The sequence below is a fragment of the Benincasa hispida genome, chromosome 1 (genome assembly GCF_009727055.1).
Source record: "Benincasa hispida cultivar B227 chromosome 1, ASM972705v1, whole genome shotgun sequence".
NCBI classification, from domain to species: domain Eukaryota; kingdom Viridiplantae; phylum Streptophyta; class Magnoliopsida; order Cucurbitales; family Cucurbitaceae; genus Benincasa; species Benincasa hispida.
Genome location: NC_052349.1, coordinates 43,423,996 through 43,443,162, shown reverse-complemented (window position 1 = coordinate 43,443,162; position 19,167 = coordinate 43,423,996). Strand labels below are relative to the sequence as shown.

The 19,167-nt window shown below is 35.1% G+C and overlaps 2 protein-coding genes across 2 annotated transcripts; one reads left to right on the top strand and one right to left on the bottom strand.

The window, feature by feature from the left end:
* Window positions 1-994: 994 nt before the first annotated feature.
* LOC120085013 (THO complex subunit 4D-like) lies at window positions 995-12,748 on the top strand. The gene is made up of 7 exons (XM_039040833.1): window positions 995-1,251; window positions 2,934-3,179; window positions 3,517-3,660; window positions 3,751-3,819; window positions 5,013-5,200; window positions 11,272-11,322; window positions 12,183-12,748. Exons 2-7 carry the CDS (start codon window positions 2,982-2,984, stop codon window positions 12,388-12,390), a joined length of 858 nt encoding a protein of 285 aa, XP_038896761.1. The 5' UTR covers window positions 995-1,251; window positions 2,934-2,981; the 3' UTR covers window positions 12,391-12,748.
* Window positions 12,749-13,294: 546 nt separating this feature from the next.
* LOC120085003 lies at window positions 13,295-18,660 on the bottom strand. Its single transcript, XM_039040822.1, has 5 exons — window positions 17,641-18,660; window positions 16,874-16,932; window positions 16,623-16,751; window positions 15,396-15,531; window positions 13,295-13,956 (listed from the first exon to the last, which is right to left on the bottom strand). The coding sequence occupies exons 1-5, from the start codon at window positions 18,337-18,339 to the stop codon at window positions 13,600-13,602; spliced, it is 1,380 nt and encodes a 459-aa protein (XP_038896750.1). The 5' UTR covers window positions 18,340-18,660; the 3' UTR covers window positions 13,295-13,599.
* Between the last annotated feature and the right edge of the window lie 507 nt (window positions 18,661-19,167).

The window sequence follows — 19,167 nt, the reverse complement described above, 5'->3', positions numbered from 1 at the left end:
TTTTTGTTAAATTTTTTAGAATTTATTTATTGTTTGACAGGTTTTTTTTTTTAATTATTTTTTTATTCTCAACAATATAATTTTTTAGAATTTTCTACCAATATATTTCATTTAAATAAACCACTGTAAATTTTTCTTAGAAAGACAACAATAATTTATATACAAATATATAATTAAAAAGTTCATCTCCTCGTTTTTAAAAGTTAAAATTTAAATATTAATCTCTAGTCTCCAACTTAAACGTTACAATATACATGTCTTATTAAAAGTAAGAAACTTTTGGCATTTACCTATAAATGCATTAAAATATGAAAAAACTTATGATGAGAATTAGGAAAATTCTCCCTCCCACATTCCTCGTCTAATCAAATATTTTCTACCTCGAGCGGGATGGGTTTTCGTGGCTCCAACGGAAAAAATGGACATCTCTAGAATAATTCATTGACATATTTTCAAACTTTTATTTTGTTGTTGTTAGAATTGCAACTAATTTGTGACATAAACACTCTTCGACACAAAAATAAAATAAAATATGACTTTATCCACTTCAAGCTTTCATTTTTAGAACTTAGATCATCAAAACCTATTAAAAAGACTTATGCTTAATCAAACTTTGTTTTGCTAAATTCAACACACAATGATGCAAATTTCTCATAAAATGCTTAGGTTTAGTAGCTATATAATAGTAATAAAAAAGAGGATTATCTGATCGGAAATTGCCATGTGATAAACCTTTTTTTTAATATATATTATTTTTACTTCGTGATTGAAGGGGACGTATAAAGATTGGAGCTAGATCCAAGTATTACTCATTTTTATTTCCATTCATGCGGTGCACTCTCCCTATATATAAATGTATAATAAAGGGCAATTAAGGTATTTTCCATAGGTAAAAAATTCAAGACTCTTTTTATAAAATCAGGAAAACAAGGTCAAATTTCAATAATTTATCGACAAAATGGACTATTTTTGTCTACGAGAATGCAATTGTAAAAATTAAAAAACAAAGGGAAGAACAAAATGTTCGATGAGAAAAATATCGTCTTCTTAGTCCCGAAGGAAAAGTCTCTCTCAGGTCGCCACAGCCGCCGCCTCTCGCCTGAAGAATCTCAGTTTCTCTCTTAGACGCCCTGATATCACTTTCCATCATCATCCCCTCCAAACCCTCTCTTTGATCTTGTTGAAGTTTTGATCTTCGCTCTCTCTCGCTCTCTCGGAAGTCCTTCGACTGTTTCTAGGGATAATCTTCAGGTAACTTTTCTAATCTTTTTCTTTCTTTCTTTCTTTTCTCTCTCTATTTTTTTTTTTTTATATAAACTCTGGTCATTATGTGAATTTGATATGTCGTTTTACTGTTAGGTTATTTGTCAATCGGAGTTTTGAATGGAAATATTGTTGTTTTTTCTTTTTTTTTTTGAGAAGATGCGATCGGGATTCTCTTTTGTTATGTTTATAAGAATATGGTTGTTATGTGTGATTATGGATCTTGAAAGTGTTTTCGAAGTTGAAATCGAGCGAGGATGTTTGGTTCTTTTGTATGATGAACTATTGTTTCCTGCATAAAATGTTTTGTTAATAACCATCGTTCTATGTGTTTTTTTGACTTCATTTCTATTGTCTTTTACATTCTTGTATGTATTTTTTTCCCCTTATAAGTGGTGGTGAGTGTAGATATCTTTTTAACCCTTGGATGATGCTTATTTTCTTTTTTCTCATGCGTCTATTTCCTACTTCTCGGTTTTAGATCTGAAATCTGAGTTAATTGGACTGTCTTGAGTGTGTCTTTATTATAATTTCATTGATTTTGGAAGCAAATATATCATATATGGGCATGGATACCGCAGTTGGAGCAATCATGGACTGGCGTTTTCTTTTTCTAAAAAATCTGTTTACAACTCTACGTTTTGATTGCATGAATTCCAAAGTTTTAAGTTATTGAAAGGCTGGAGGACGATCTTAAAACAGAACATAAGAAACGAGAATTACATTTATTTTAGACTTTCTACTCTTTATCATCAGGACTATATTGTTTTCTTTTAATTATAAAATCATCATTATGGTCCAGGTCCACGTAAAAGAACCTGAAAGCTCATGGTGGAGTTTAGTTGGAAAAGAAACAGACCTACAGACTTAGGGATGGGGTTGTTTTATGAGTAGTTTTGTTTATTTATTGTCGTTTCAAAAGCTCGAGGTGAATCAAAATGGAATAAATTTGGGGAGCATAAATTACGAGGTGTCAGAAAAGCAGGGTTTCTTTCCTTTTGTCAAGTTGCACAATATGTAAATAATCGGTTAATTCCTATGTATTTGATATTATTTGAATAATTTAATTCTTTCAATTACAAGGATCCCACAACATTATGAAAACAATCTTTATAATCATTAATCACAATTTGGAGATCCAAGCAATAACTAGATATTACTTCTTCTATTTTTTCTCCATTATTGTACCCTTAGTCGTCCCCTCTACTTTAGCTCATTTTCATAGCTGTGATCTGTAAGCTTTATTTATTGTAATTGGTATAATCATTATGTTCTGTAATCATTGTGTGCTTTTTCATGAGTGTTTTTGTTTCTTTTTTTTTTTTTTAAAAAAATTAAATTCATGCTTATGCCTCACATTGTCTTGATGTTTATGCATTGCCTTACTATTACTTTTACCTTTACTAGTGTTATGAAACACATTGTTTTAGAAAAATCTACTTTGGCACTTTAGAGTCCTGGTTGGGCTGTAGTCAGGATGGGAGTTTGTGTTCTGTCGAAGATGGATGTTACAGTTGATTCATCAAATGAAGTATTGATTTATCAAGTTTCATGGAAGTGGTTGTTATTGTCAAAAAAAAAAAAATAAAAAAAGGAAAAAAAAAAAAGAACAAAGAAAGATCAAGTTTCGTGCAAGTATCATGATTAATGTTTATCTTACCTTTCTGCAGGACTTCTTTTCTATAGTTTCTTGTAATCTGTTTCCTCCTACCACACCAATGGCTACTCCTTTGGATATGTCATTAGAGGATGTGATAAAGAAGAGTAACCGTGAGAAGCTTAGAGCACGAGGTAGGGCCCGTCGTGGTCGTGGAGCAGGTGGGTCTTTTAATGGTGGAAGAGGAGTAGTGGTAGGATCAGTTCGCAGGGGTCCTCTCGGCATAAATGCACGGGCATCTGCTTACTCAATTCGCAAGGCAAGCTTTAAACTGTGATGTTTAATGCATATGCTTGAGAACCTGATATTCCTTGAAAATACATGCTCACGTGGATCTCAAATAACAACACTATAGTAACTTTAACAGAAGTGGATCAGTAAAATTGTTGTTCTGTGGAGAATCTCATTGGGGGTCACCCTCTGATCCGAATAGTCTTCTGGTGTATTCGTACCATTATCTTTGCAAATATTGAATACGTGTGGGTTATCTGGGTTATTTTCAAAGGACTTTCAAGGGTGGAGAATTATATTCTTGTCGATTTATAAGCTGATATGTATTTTCCCCGTCTGGATTCTTATCTGCATGCTTTCATCAGCCCCCACGCAGAATGAAGAATGTTCAATGGCAGCATGATTTATTCGAAGATAGTCTTAGAGCTTCAGGGATTTCTGGGATTGAAATTGGCACAAAGTTGTACGTTTCCAACTTGGATTATGGGGTGTCCAAAGAAGATATAAGGGTACAACTCAAGCCATATATATTTGACTAAAGATGCTTTCTCTTCATTTTTTTTGATTAATATTCACTTGGAACCCGACGGTGAACTCAGGAGTTATTCTCTGAGATTGGAGACCTGAAAAGATTTGCAATTCATTATGACAAAAATGGTCGTCCAAGTGTAAGTTCCTCCACTGTCTTTGTAAAATTATGCAGTAACGTGTTGCTATTTGGCTCTCTCTGGAATCAAGTATCAATATTGTTTTGGACTGTAGCCACAGCTGTGTGACGTTTGAGTTAGTATTTGCTTTTGGTGAATTCAACTTTATTTGTATGCTGTACTGAATCCTTACTTTAGAAGTTGGATCGACTGGTGGTGCTAAAAAAACTATTATACTGAACTTTTAACTAGAATACATGTAACAACTTCAAGTTAATGAATAATATACACATATATATATATATGCACGTACATATATACATATACCATCATGGGTTGACCTAGAGGTAAAAAGGAAATATAGTCTCACTAAATGGCTAAGAGGTCAAGGGTTCAATCCATTTCCTACGAGTTTACTTGACACCCAAATGTTGTAGGGTTAGGCGGGTTGTCCCGTGAGATTAGTCGAGGTGCACGTAAGTTGGCCCGGACACTCACGGATGTATGTGTGTGTGTATATATTGTATAGATATATATGTGTGTATATATATTACTTGATATATATGTGTGCAAATATATATATATTGCATGTTTTTAAAATAATCTCTATAATGGTTTGATATTTTATTTCATGAATAAAATTACACTACAAAGTAATTAATTATTAGTAATATGTGCAATAGGCTCTGTTTATGAATTAAAGTAGGGATGGAATAGAAGCGATCTTATTGTGAGAAAAAAAGAATGTTGTATTTTTAATCAACTTGTGCCGGCTATGCTCAACGCACTTCATTTTTAAGGAGTTTGAACATAGCTAATCTAATATATTCAGTTCATTTGAATCTAGATATCTCAAAAACTTGTTATTCCAACCCTTCCATTAAGGTTTTCAGGGTTGAGTTTCTTTTCCTCTTCTTTAAGGACTCAACCTATTTGCAAACCAGTACAGTTTATGAGATTGATTGTGGTTTCACATGTGGTGGCATAGTCTCATTCTTTAGTGTGTATCGTTCCTTGACCACGTATTCTCTAATTCTTGCTCCTCTTCATTGTCTTTGCTTATTATTGTTATTTATATTTAGTTTCTCTTAATTTAGCATGAGATTTATAAGAAAATATGATAGTCATTGTATTTCTGTTTTAGATGTGTATATAAAAGTTAGCTCCCTTATCAAGCTTTAGTTGGCTGATAAACTTCCCATTGTTTATTGAAGGGCTCAGCAGAGGTGGTATATACTCGTCGAAGTGATGCATTTGCTGCTTTGAAGCGGTATAACAATGTGTTATTGGATGGGAGGCCAATGAAGATTGAAATGCTTGGTGATAATGCTGAAATGCCAGTTTCTGCACGTATAAACGTTACTGGAGTGAATGGAAGAAGCAGGAGGACAGTTGTTTTAACGTATGTAGTATTCTAGTTACTTCTTCTCTTCCTTTTATCTATTTTCTTAATTAATTTTAACATCTATATTGTTAATGACTGTGTGCTGGGAATAGAAAGTTACTGCACATTATTCTATTTCTTGGTCATTTTTATCTTCCTACTTTTAAGTTGCTTCTTATTCCCTAAAGGGAAACTATCATTTGCCTCCTTCAGAAGTTCTTGGTAGGTGAACTCCCCCTATTTGTCCTTACCTTTTCCAGGGGGAATGGTAGTCAAATGAAACCTAAAATGGAACAAAGGAAACAATCAAACAACCCAATTGCAATATATATCTTGAATAGAAAGGCCTAGCAAACTTCTTAGAGAGAGAACACCATGAGGAATATTTTCAAACTATATGTGATGACTTCTACTGGGACTTGAGACTTCCAAATTCAGTTAATAATAGCAGGGTTAATTTATGTTTGGTTGACAAATTAAATATCAGAGATGTGTCCGTTAATGTTGACCACTTGTTGGAATCCTCTTGCAAAGATAAACTACAACTAATTGGTAGATCTGGTAGATGGCGCTACTCACAAGCTTCATCGTTAGATTTCTCGTGAGAATTTCAAGTCCTAAAGGGGTTGTTTGGGATAAGGAGTGGAATAGTGGGGAGTAAGGAGTTACATGAACTCCTAGACTTACGGTGTAAGGAGTTGATAAGATATAAAATTGATTTTTTTTATAGTGGGACCCATAACTCTTTGGGCCAAACAAATGGTGGAATTCACACTCTTACTTCCCTACTCCTACTTTACAACTCCTTGGGCCAAACACACTCTAACTAATAACCTCTGCTTGACATTGTTAATCCTCTTGAGTTCCCCACCCTAGAGTGGGTGAGTGAATTTTATTGGTGCATATTCTTAGCCATTGGTCTTCCCATAACCATATCTCGCTTCCCTTACCCACCTTGCGACTGTGCCATTTTTCCACAAGGAGGTAGCACTTAGGGAGTGTTTGGGGTAAGAAGTGGAATAGTGAAAGTAAGGAGTTATGAAATCTAGGGAGTTGTGAACACTTGGGGCCCATAATATAAGGAATTTATAAATTATAATTATAAAATTGGTGTTTTTTAATAGTGGGACCCACCTAGCTGTGTTTTCCATGGCATGTATGAGTTATTTTCATGTTGCAAGAACTGTTCCATTTGTGGGTTCCGACATTTATTAAAAAACAACCACATGACCTACCCGTGTAAATTGTGCATGGAATGACGATGGATTTTTTTAATGGGAACAAACATCTCATTATCACTATGGGTTGACCTAGTGATCAATAAGGGCCCATGTAAATGATAAAGGGTCCAATAATAAAGGGTCTAGGGGTAATAGGTTGTAGACATGGTGGTCATATACGTAGGATTTAATATCCTGCAAGTTATTTCGATAATCAAAATGTAGTAGGACGCGGTGAGTAAGCTGGCTTTGACAGTCACATATATAAAATGAAAAAAAAGGAACAAATCTTTCATTGGTAGATGAAAATAAAGAAAATAGGCTAATGGAATGATTGTAAGTGCAGCCAGGAGATTCAAGCTAGGTCACCTATTCATCCATTGCCAGTATGCTTGTTATTTTTGGAATGATTTGAGAAATTCTTTCAACTGGCCGGTGGTCCTTCCAAATGACCCCAACATGCTCGATGCCCTTCTTTTGGGTCATCCCTTCAAATTAGAGAAGGATCTTTTGTGGAAGAATCTATTTCGTGCCTTTCTTTGGTCTATATGGAGTGAAAGAAATCGTCGAACCTTCAAATTTAAGGAGACTACATGTAGACAATTTTTTGATAATGTCCTCTTTATTCCTTTTTCTTGGTGTAAATTGAATTATCTTGTCTCCTTTTATACTCTTTCCTCTCTTTTGTCCAATTTAACTCCTTTGGATTGGGGATATCTCCTTTTCTCCTTTTGTAATTTCACTCATCAATAAAATTATTTCTTTAGAAAAACAATAAAGAAAATAGCTTTGGGAAGATGAACCCTCCAAACAGTCGTAAATTTTAAAAGAGGTAAACTTTTCATTGATAGATAGAACGAAAAAAAAGTTGAAAAATACAAGCTTCTGAAGGGAGTGAAAAGAACAGCATTGAAACTAATGAAGTACAAGTGTCCAAAAATTACTGTTGCTGAAATTAAACATCGAAGAATAAAGCACCCAAAGGAGAAGAAAACAAGCAAAGTAATCCAAGAAGCAAGGCCTTAGATTTGGAAAGCCATGGAAGCTAAAATACTATCCCATCCAAATGCAAAACCAGCATTATCACCCATTAACCAAAATAATCTTAGCAACAAGAAAAGTGGAATTTTCCTCTTGAAGAGGGATAAAAAAGCCTTCTAGAAGAATTTCTTTACAATGAACTTTGTCTTAGCATCATTTTGTTAGATACTCTTGTGCTGCTCATGTTTGTATTTTAAATTTCTTATTTGCTTTGTTTCATTATATTTTTAAACATTAGACTCGTTTCACTATATCAATGAAAAGTTCTTTTTCCTTCTAAAAAAGGGGTGGACCTCTTTCGATAACTCCCATAATAACCCAACATGTTTTGAGGATGTATCTAGTTTGAACATGAGTTGTCAAAAGTTGGAATTTTTTGGGGTTGACCTTGATCCATATGTTCACTTCATTAGTGGTGAATTTGGACTGCAAGGTTGGTGATTGGCCAGCCACCTATGACTTATCTAGGCTTGCCTCCAAATGCTGAGCATAAAACTTCATCATTTTTTTTGGTTTCCATCATTGAGAAAATTTAGGAAAGGCTCTACTCATACATCTCTAATGGAGACCGATAGATTCTCATTCAAGCATCATTGGCCAACCTTCCCATCTACTATTTATCCCTTTTTCCCATCCACTCCCTCAGCATCCATCACATTCTTTTGGAACTTTTTGTGGATGGGCAACAAATAAAAGGGTTGTTCTTAATCTTAGATGGGAAGAAGTAAGTTAACTTTAGTAGGAGGTTTACTGGATTGTTGGAATAATATATCCTTGTTGGCTAAATGGATTTGGTGACTTCATAAAGAGAAATCCACCACCCTGTGGAAGAAAGTTATTGTTTCACTCATCACTTGCAAAGTTGCTAATGTTATTGGTACTCCTGATTTGTGGATTGGTATTGAGGCTCTGAAATAGAGCTTTCCCTCTTTGTTTGCTATTGCACGGGATTGGTTATTTTGTGGCTGACATGTGTAACAAATCTTTGGCTTCTTGGAGCTTCTGGTGTGGGAGATATTTGACTCAAGGAGAAACTGGGATTGGGCCAGCCTTCATATGCTCTTGTCGGTGTGAATGTCAATGTATCCCTGACATTTGATGCTGGAATTTAGAGATGGATGGGTTTCTTTTTTTCCTCATCAAAATCTTTCGTTAGCTTCGATGGAACAATTGGCTGTAAAGATCTATCTAAGCATTTAGAAAGAATTATGCCGCAAAAAGGTGAAGTTCTTTATAGGAGAGTCGTCAAGCCAGTCATGTCTTAATTCTTACAACCACCTTCAAAGGAAATCTATTTGGATATCCATGTCTCCTAACTGCGGCATTTTGTGCAAAGTCGATGGAGATTTGCATAGTCATCTCTTGTTTTGGTGCAAGCAAGCCGAAATCTTTGGGACTTCATTCGTCAAGAGTTTGGGTGGCAGATCACCTTTCCTCTTGATGTTAGGGACATTCTCCCTCTTGTTTTCAGCAGTGTTTTCAAAGTGTAAAACACTAAGTGCGAAGGCAAGAGGCGAAAAAAAGGCGATGCCTGAATGAAGCGAGGCACAATGAATAAATAAATAATTAAATAATATATGCAGAACATAAGGATATATATGTATATATGTCAAAACTTCAAAGATTAATTCTAATAAATGGTAAAATAATCCAAATGTTAAAATATTAAATAATAATCTAATCAATAAAAATGAACAAAATCCTACCAATAAAAATGAACAAAATTAATAATAAGATAGAATACAAATTAAACTAAACTTTTAAGAATATATAATATACTAGTCTAATATGTATACTATAATATAATCATTATTTCATTATTTAAAAAACTACCAAAGAACCCACTGATCACAAAACCTATCATTGACTACAAAACCCACCAACCCACCGACAGAATATTAACAATTTAACATTTAAACCATTTAATCAGTGATTCAATGGTTTAAAAAAAGTGGAAAGAAGAAAATTGAAATTTATCGGTGGAGGTGACCACAAAGCACAAACCCAACCGACAAGAAGAATATAAAATAGGAGAGGAACATTAAGTTTATTCACTTAGATTTCAAATCAGAACGAGATGCAAAATAGAAGAGGAATATTGCGGAAGAAGACGTTGAAAGAAGAACTGTCACTCGTTTGTGGAAGAAGATTTGAAGAAGAATTGTCGCTCTGTTCTGAAAGACCAACATTGAAGAAGAGTCTATCGGAAGAAGCCTTGAAGAAGAAGAAATTGAAGGGGAAAGATGCTGAATTTAAAATGCCTAATAAAATCGAATCAAATATGGAAAATCTTCACCAAGGCTCTTTCTTCATGGCTTCGGATTGAATTCCTTGGGTATCAAGCAAATTAAAAAAAAAATAATGAAACACAGTACTTCGCTGGGTGCACGCCTTCGTCAAATAGCCAAGGTGCATCAAGGCACTGTGAGGTGCCACCAATGTGAGCGCCCCTTTGAAGTTGGTTGCCCAGAGATTGCAAGAGGCAGAAATGCCTCATATCGCATCGCCCAAGGTGAGCGCTTGGTTGTGTCTTGAAAGCATTGGTTTTCATTGTAGACCTTTTCAAGGAGAGGAAGATTCTTTGTCTGAACTTCATTCGGGATTTCTTGTGGTCTTACTGGTTGGAATGCAACTCTAGTATCTTTTTAGATAAGGAACAAGACCTCTAATCTTATTTAACATGGTCTTACTGGTTGGAATGCAACTCTAGTATCTTTTTAGATAAGGAACAAGACCTCTAATCTTATTTAACATCTATTAGATACGTCTCCTTTAATTGGTGTAAATTGAGCTCACCTTTCTAAATTATAGTTTATCAAATCTCATGCCCAATGGGAGATGTTTTTTTTTTTGTAATCCACTGGATAAGATCTCACCTTTTGTAAATTCATTTAGTCAACATAAGTTACTGTTCCCAATAAAATGAAAACAAACATGTTTTGAAATACCCTTAGAAGAACTTAAATCAACCGAAATAGGGGGAAGAGCAGCCATCTTTGAGTTGTTTTCTTCGTCTTTAGGTAATAGGGAAAGGCTTCATCGAGATCACCTTGGAGAAAATACTAATCTTTGACAGAAAACAGCATTTGTGAGTATTTCAAATAGTCCTCATTAGAAACAAAATGGTATAGTAACTTTTGAGTTTTGACCTATAGGTTCTTATACTATGATCTCTACTAATCTCAAACTGGAAGATTCTGATGGGCTGGTTATGCCATTTTAATTTAATGTTTAATGCTTTGAAGATATGTAATAAATGTTCTTTTCATCTAAATAGTATTTTCAGTTCAATCGTATGTATGTAAAATCTCTAAGAAGTTCCATCGTGAGTATGCTGCTTCCAATGTAATGTGACTATACTAGATGCACAAATTCTTCCAACTGGCCTAAACTAGCATTTGCTGATTGCAGTCAAGTTACTTCTTAAAATACAACCTCAAGATTCGTTTTAGGTCTGAAAACGCATGCTTTCTCGCTTTTAACATGGAGTAATATTACGTATTTTCGATTCTTTGATAAATTTTGTTGTAGTCTGTTAATGGTTTCTTTGATAAATTTACGTATTATATTCGATTTTATCAAAAAAAGAAAAAAAAAGGAGGAAGAAAAGAGAAGGAAAAAATTTACGTATTTTCGATTCTTTGATAAATTTTGTTGTAGTCTGTTAATGGTTTCTTATCTTCCTATGTCCTTGGCTGCGGTGTCTGAAACTGACCCCCTTGCCTTTTTGTGTTGTCCTTTAAAAGTCGTATTTTTAACTTTTTTGATGAAAAGAAATATTATCTGCTACAATGTTTAGTAATATTAATATTTGTTGGGTATATGCAGGCCTGAATCTGGTCGTACTGCTAGCTCCAACGTGGTCAACCCTTTTCCTGGGTAAGTTCTGACTGGACATTGCTTTCAGCATGAAATTCTTATATTCAGTAGTGGAGTAGCTAGGTTTTATTATTATTATTATCATTACTATGTTATGGGATTGTTTTACTGCCTGCTAGTTGGATTGGTTTTGAAGTCAGTTGTTCTTGGTTACTCGTATCCCTGATTTTCTTAGGGGCGTTAGAACTGAGAGTTATTTACTTATTTCTTTTCTACCTGTTTGGAAGTGTGGAAGACAGGCTAATGAATTATTTCCTTAATACAGTTTTTAGAACAAAAAAGAAAAAGCGGACAACAGATGTTAGTAATAGTAGTGCAATGCTTGTGTGCGTGTGTTTTAAAATTTTTATAAATCAAACTGTCTAAATTCGCCTAAGTTATTTTTGAAAATTGATATGGAGAAAGAAATGAAAACACAAGCAAAACAATATTTTTCTTGTAGCTTTTATGAGGTTAAATTACAACTTTATAGTTTGTATCTATTTAGTTCTTGAGCTTTCAAAAATATCTAATAGATCTTCAAACTTACAATTTTGTATTCCATAGATCTCTAAACTTCAAAAAGTGTCTAATAAGTCTTTTATTATTATTTTTCTTTTTCAATGAGAAACAAGACTATATATATAAATGAAAAGAGAACATAACCCAAAGGCTTATGGGAGAGGTCCCGAAGCCTAATTTGAGGAATTGACAAAAGATGAACGAAGCGATATTATGTGTACGATGGCTCAGCTTCCTTTCAAGTTTTAAAACTGTACATCGCGAGTTGGAAATGGAGTAAAGATGAACAAACTTTGCTTGAATTGGTAAAACTAGTTTTTGTTGCCGTGGTTTTATTAAAGTTCTTGGATTTTGTATAGTCCAAGCCATCGTGGAGGGCTGAGGAATGGCCGTGGCCGTGGGCGAGGTGGCTGGAATCGTGGACAAGGTGTAGGAGGAGGTGGAGGCGGCCGTGGCCGAGGGCGTGGTCGTGGCCGTGGCCAGGGAAGAAAGAAACCTGTGGAGAAGTCCTCAGATGAACTTGACAAAGAGCTTGAAAACTACCATGCAGAAGCCATGCAAACCTGAGGAACCTTTGAATATGCAAAAATCAAAGTATGATCTGATTAACCACTTATTGTTAGCTGTAAGAATATATATCGCATTCTCGGGGTTGATTATTTAGTTTATTTTATTTTATTTTTGCTCCAGTAGACTAGATTTGTATTTTGCCTGTTAATGGAGATGATGCTGTTTGACCCTCTGTTATCAAAACTTCTACCTTTTTTGTTGATTCTGAACGAACCAAGCTTGGGATCATCGATATTGCAAATAGGTAAATTGCTTTATGTATAAAGGATTAAGTTTAGTTGTCTTCACACAATGTTAAGATATCCTGTATTTATAGGACCTATTCTTCAAAACCTCGAGATGTCTTTCTATTCCCCGTCAAGAATCTCGACATTGTGCTCCATCAATTCTCTTGCCCTTCAGCTTCTCATTCTTGAAACCAACTCCGTCCGTTCTCTCATCTCCTTTTTTTCTCCTCTGGGATTTTGCAAGCTTGTGTTTGATCAAGTTGATAATTTTTTGGGTGATTGAAGTTTATGTTTTGCTTGATCGGCTATCATGTTTTATGCTCGACTACAATTTAATCAATTGAATTGTCTGTTTCATCTTCTAAAATGCTATTTCATTTAAGTACATAGTATTTTTGTAATTTAATTTAATTTACAAGCAGATCTCAAAAATTTTGGCAACACATCAATGCACTTGAACTATTGACATTGATATCAACGTTATCAAAATTTTAACTAATTATGGAGAATTCTCTTTTCTTTTCTTTTTTTCTTTTTTTCTTTTTAGGTTGATATAGCAATGTAAGCTTAAAAAAACCTGCAAGGAAATTCAAATCGGCGCATCCCCAACATTTGAGTTGTTAAATTCCAATGTAATTGTAATAACTGCTTTAATAGAATACAGACAAACAAGATGGGGAAAAAAATCACAACAGTTGTCAATTAATCGCCAAAGGAATCCACAAGCAAAATAATAACATCAATCACAATTTAAAGAATGTTTTTGACATAATAGGACAACACTTTCTTTCCCTTCATCTGTATAATTGTTATTTACGCTGAAGGCAAACTGCCCAATTGTAAAAATCATGACTATTTTACAGAAAAATTCACAAACATGAAGAATAAGATGTATCCCGTCCTTATACTCGCAACAGACGTAAAATGCACAAGGAAATCTAACCTCAAAATGACTTACACGAGGAACGGAGTGACAATGTTATTGAGATTGAGGGGGGCCTTCATCTGTTTCTGTTGCTGTTGCTACATCTTTTCTAAGAAGAAGATCTCCCGATTCGTTTCTATGAAATAGCTTTTCAACTACTTCGTCCCAGGTTGTCCTGGCAGAAGCTGGTTTCGTCTTTGTCGAGGAATCTCCACTTTTGCTTGGAGGAGGCTCTTGTGTTTCATCTTCATGGTGAGAAGCTTCCTCCTCCAAGTTCACGGCGTGAGGAACATTCAGACTAACAGCTCTTTCTAAAGCATCTTTGTGCTCTTTATCAAGGGTTTTCTTCCTCTCAAATTTCTGTATTTTTGGTGCTGTTGTAGTTGTAGTATCGGCAGATTCTTTCATCAACTGAGTGTGAAATACTTTGTTAAATTATGTATTAGTATTTGCAAAGTATCACAGCTACTTTTAGATGTTGGCATAAAGAGTATTTCAGCAAAATTTTGCCTTGGAAACTTATGAAGAAATCATACATGATGTAAAGATACCTACTTATATCCTATAAATTTCTTTGGGTGACATCAATAATTAAGTTTTATGGTTTAAATTATGGGATGGAATTGGAAATGGGAAAAACTCTGATTGGTATGGCACTGTTGTCATTGGAAAAGGACAATGACAACAAGAAAATGATGGGACAAGGAACTTCAGACTTTGGAATCTTCATTAAGAATTTACACCATGTAATTTCACTTCCTTGAGCATTTGTACTTTTTTTTTGCCCACATAATTTCAGTTTCATTTCACCATAAGTATTCACCATCAGAGAAGGTTCCTTTGCCTATTAAGCCCAAGCCATTCAGGGGGACAAGGACTGACTTTAGATCAATTGACCAACTGCCTACCTCCTTTCATCTTTGTTCCATTCCATAGGAAATATCTGAAGAATTTCTCAATGGAGCTAGTAGTAACTTTCGAGGGCTTATGGAAGAGGGTTGTGTAGTGTGCTTATATTGGATGCAGTTAGTGGGACTCGAGGAATGGGCTTATAACCAGTGAAAGCATTCTATCAATACATTGTTATACATAAACTCCCTGGATTAGGAGTGCTCACTGTATATTTAACGTTCGTCCGTGCATCTTCAGTGATAGGCAATAGGCATAGTCCTCAAAATTATAAAATTAGCTCACTTTGATCTATCTGTTGACTTGAGAATAGAGTTTTAATTAAAAGAAATATGAAAAAAGAAACAAAGAATATGTTGGAGACGTGGAGTAAGGTAGACTTTTGGGTGATAGAAGAAGAGCATGGTTGCAGGTATAATCACAGCAGAAGTCCTTGCAATAGGCCCAACGTCCAAGTATGTTATTAGAATATGCAGGAAAAGAAAAAAATTGCCATGTTGGAAGAGTTTACTATTTTGTGATTATAGCATCATCCCCCGGACCCAGAAGAATGAAGATCAAGAACTGCTTCTACGAAATTCTGCAGTTGCCTCTTTTAAGTCGAAACAGAGATCTTGTGGTATGATGCGCAGATATAGCTACTGTATATGGGGAGTTAAAGCTTCAGAGAGGCAGGAGTTTTTGTTGTTAGAAAAGAGTTCTATTATTTCTGTGATATTTATCCAGTAAAGCTTTCTCAGGGGGCACTCTCAAATAAATTTCCGCACAATTATGATAATACTATAGAATTTTTGTGGTAAAAAACATTCTTTATTATCTTTTTGTATTCCTTGAATCCCCATCACAGAAGAAGCGAGGGAAAGAGGATAACAAAAGATTTTGGAGCACATAAATGAGAAACAATGAATTATCGATTAAGAAGTGTTAGAGATTATACTTACTTCCAAGGCCTTCCTTGCTTCCTTTTCTATCCAAATTATACCATGATCTGATGTGGCATGACATGACAAGACAATATGTTCAAATCTTCCATCAACAGGAATAGCAGTTCTAATTTCAGGAGGAAACCTCCCACATCTGGAAAGCAAGGAGTGAAAGCATAGGAATTCAAATTACAATCAGAAAGATGATAATGATTGTGAGTGTTCATTAGAGTGTCCGACGCTAAGACCTTGTGTGTGTGCGATTGTTGGCTTAGGAATTCAAATTACAATCAGAAAGATGATAATGGATCACAATTGATTCCAACAACAAATTTAAATGACAGGGATCATTTGCAAATCAGCAAGGCGATGAAGTTCACTTTGATTCTTTTTCTGTTTTTTCTTTTCTTTTTCCCCTCTTGTATTCCCCTTCTTTTGGTGGCAAGCAAAGTGAAGTTGAGAAATAGATTTGTAGAGAAAATCAACGGGAACTTATACAATAGGATTGTTCATTAATGACCTCTACTCTCTTTTTTCCTTAAAGAAAAATAAACATAAATGAAAGGAAAAAAAAACATAAATGAAGTTTCTATAAAGAGATGGTTAAACTTGAAAACCACAAACAGAAAGAAATAAAACCTTAAAACTACCCAAAGAACAAACCACACCACGAAACAAAATCCTTGGGATAAAGCTTTCCAACTACACTTGATCTTAGCCAAAAGGCTGAGAAAGGTATCAGACTAAACCTGATACAGAATAGAGTGTACCTATCGAGCTCACTATCTATACAGAACCCACAACAAATAATTGAATTTTGCCCCTAATTGTGCTATGCTTCACATTGGCATTTACAAACTGAGGGGTCTCAAGCATGTAATGTGGTAAAATATACCCATAGGTCCCACTCTCCTCTTCTATTTCCAAATCGTAATCAATGTTCCAACAAAAGTATAAAAAAAGGTCGTGGACACCATATACCAAACTGCTTATTTGAACAAAAGGGAAAACAATACAGTGAAAATCAGCTGGATTTGTCGTGTGAAGACCAAACAGTTGTCTTGTTGCAAATTTGGAATTAAGAATTAAGCTACAAAGGACAAAAACTTAGTTTATGAAGACAGCTGTAGTTGAAGTCACGTAAATGATTAATGTTTGGAAAGCGGCATGAACCTGTTCAGTTTGGAAGACTGAACATTCAATATTCAACATTCATGTATTAAGGAGAATTTAAGTGGCCTATACCTGCAAAATTTTCTTTCAACAATGTGATACATTCTTCCAGGTGCATAAAGTCTTCTTTGATCCCGCAGCTTTCGACCCTCTGGTATGAAGGTGTCCCTCAAGCAAACCAGAAATAATAGGCAAGGCAAACTGTGCAAAGCATCAAGGCCTGGTTTAAGAGATATTAATAGCAATTTTATTGCACTAGTTCTAGGAAGAAGAGGTTGCCATTGTCATAGATCCAAAGAAGTAAGCCCAATAGTGACACATACCAAAAGATTGACTTGAATATATCTTCCAGGGGCGTGGCTGTTCTTGGCAAGAAATCATCCTGAATAAGAACAAACCAAACCATGTAAAGAAAAAACAGGAAAAAAGTTCTTATCGATAATTAAAAGCTACAATCTAAAGGACTGCCCTTAAGGGAGCAGTAACAAGTAACTACGAAGCTCCAAAATCATAACTAAAAATTACATACAAACCAAAGGAATTACACAACAAGAATTAAACTGAAAAACTGAATAGCAATAAGCTTTAGAAAGAACTCAAAAGGCCACAGGAATCTTAATCAAAGCCAAGCTTTCCTCCCAAGGAACCCTTTTATTCTCCAAAAACATATGATTTCTTTCGAACCAAATACTCCAGATCATGTCAATTTAAATAACAAACAAAGAAACAAACAAAACTTTATCCATAACAACTGAATTTCTATCGCTTCATGGTGAACAAAAAATTGCTGAGCACTGATTCGAGGACGACAAGCAAGTCCTTAAGAAATAACAAAACAAAGCTCCAGTCAAATGGTGGGGAAGGGAGAAACTGAGGTGAAGGATCCCACAATAGACGTAAGAACTAAAATGAACAAAATGAAAATCAGGAAATCCAAAAAATGAAAGAATGCTCAAAATCCTTCAACACCAATTTGATCTAAATACCACAGAACATGAAGAAATCAAGACACGGTTTGGTATGGAGCTGCAATAGACTTGTCAAAAATCATTAATAATCAAATGGGGTTTGAGCAAAACTCATCCATTACCTGCAAAATGACCGAATTAATCACATCCGCATACTTCACAGCCAAATTAAGCGACATACACCTGGCCGGCGCCACCGCGTAGCACCGGACTTTACTCCTCGGAATACCCCCCAACCGGTCCCGATGGTTCACCAGAATCACAGTCAACAACGCCGCTACACCAGACCCCAAAGAATGACCCGCAAAGACCATATTGTAATCGGATCCATTCTCAAGCCAAAGGCGTTTAAGCGTCTCAGATTCCTGATTCAGTAACCAAGTCGCGGATTTCAAAAGACCATGATGAACAAACCCACCATCAAACATCTGCATCCCCAATCGATTATCCAACAACAGTTTGTAATCACTCTCTTTGACTAAATTGAGACCACGAATCGCAAGAACAATCTCGCGATGGTCGTGATCGATGTAGATTATGTAAGGCGGAGCCCGACCCAGTGTCTGCTCGTAAGTGACGCGCTTGATTAGCCATTCGGGGTTGGGGCGGTAGCCCCCATCAGGAAGAAATTGAGGGTTATTGAGATCGGCCTCGTAAACGGCGAGGATTAAGCGGCAGACTCGAGGGACTGGCTCGAAGTCGTCGCAAGTGGCCGGCGGCCAAGTGGCGCTGTCGTAAGAGCCGATGTAAGTGCATCGCTTCCAAGCCCATCTTAAGCAACCCAAAACCACAACGCACTCGATTCCGCAGGAGAATGACATTTCTAGAGAGAAATGGAATGTGGGTTTTGGTCGAATCGCAAATGGGTATTGTAGAAACACAGAGAATCAGAGGAAGAAAGGAAGGAAATGGTGATTTCTGAGCTTAGAGATAAAAGAGAGTGATTTGGCTTCACTTCAGTGGAAGCTTTGGGAGCTTTGGATTTGTCTATTTGTTTTCTTTTCTTCTTTACTTTGCTTTGGTTGGTTGTTTTGGTTTACAGAAAGAGCCGTCTTCTCTTCTCTTCTCTTTTCTTTTCTTTTCTCCTTCTTTCTCAAATCATCTCCATTTTAATACTGAATAAGTTCAAAGAAAACAGTGGGATTTGAATTCTTTGGGTTCTTTTTAGTGTTCAATAATTCATTTTTATTTCAACTCCCATGATCTTAGGGTATCAATAATTTTGAAAAACAAAGTAAATCTATCGCTAAAAGTGAGAATAACTCAATAGGATATGGATGTGTTATCGATAAAAAAAACGTGCGATTTAAATCCTTATCTTTATTGTACCAAAGAAAAGTTTAAGGTTTTATTCTCTCATCTACGTTCAACTTAAAAAAAAAAAAAAAAAGAAAAAAAAATTATATTTTTAGTCTCTAAGTTTTGAATAATATGTGTCTTTATTCCTTAAATTTTCAAAATATATTTTTTCTATGCTTCGTTGGATGATCATTTGGCTTTTGATTTTTTATTTTTTAAAATTAGGTCTATAGACAGTATTTTAACTTTCAATTTTTTTTCTTTATACTTTACTTTTTATTGATGGTTTAAAAAATTAGGCCAAAATTTGAAAACTAAAAAAATTAGTTCTTAAAAACTTATTTTTGTTT

Coding starts and splice junctions, on each gene's coding strand:
- LOC120085013 (XM_039040833.1), top strand. CDS start 2,982: ATGGCTACTCCTTTGGATATGTCATTAGAGGATGTGATAAAGAAGAGT. Junction 3,180..3,516: donor CTGCTTACTCAATTCGCAAG/GCAAGCTTTAAA, acceptor TGCTTTCATCAG/CCCCCACGCAGAATGAAGAA. Junction 5,201..11,271: donor AGGAGGACAGTTGTTTTAAC/GTATGTAGTATT, acceptor GGGTATATGCAG/GCCTGAATCTGGTCGTACTG.
- LOC120085003 (XM_039040822.1), bottom strand. CDS start 18,339: ATGTCATTCTCCTGCGGAATCGAGTGCGTTGTGGTTTTGGGTTGCTTA. Junction 16,752..16,873: donor ATATTCAAGTCAATCTTTTG/GTATGTGTCACT, acceptor TGCTTTGCACAG/TTTGCCTTGCCTATTATTTC. Junction 13,957..15,395: donor AAGCAAGGAAGGCCTTGGAA/GTAAGTATAATC, acceptor TTTCACACTCAG/TTGATGAAAGAATCTGCCGA.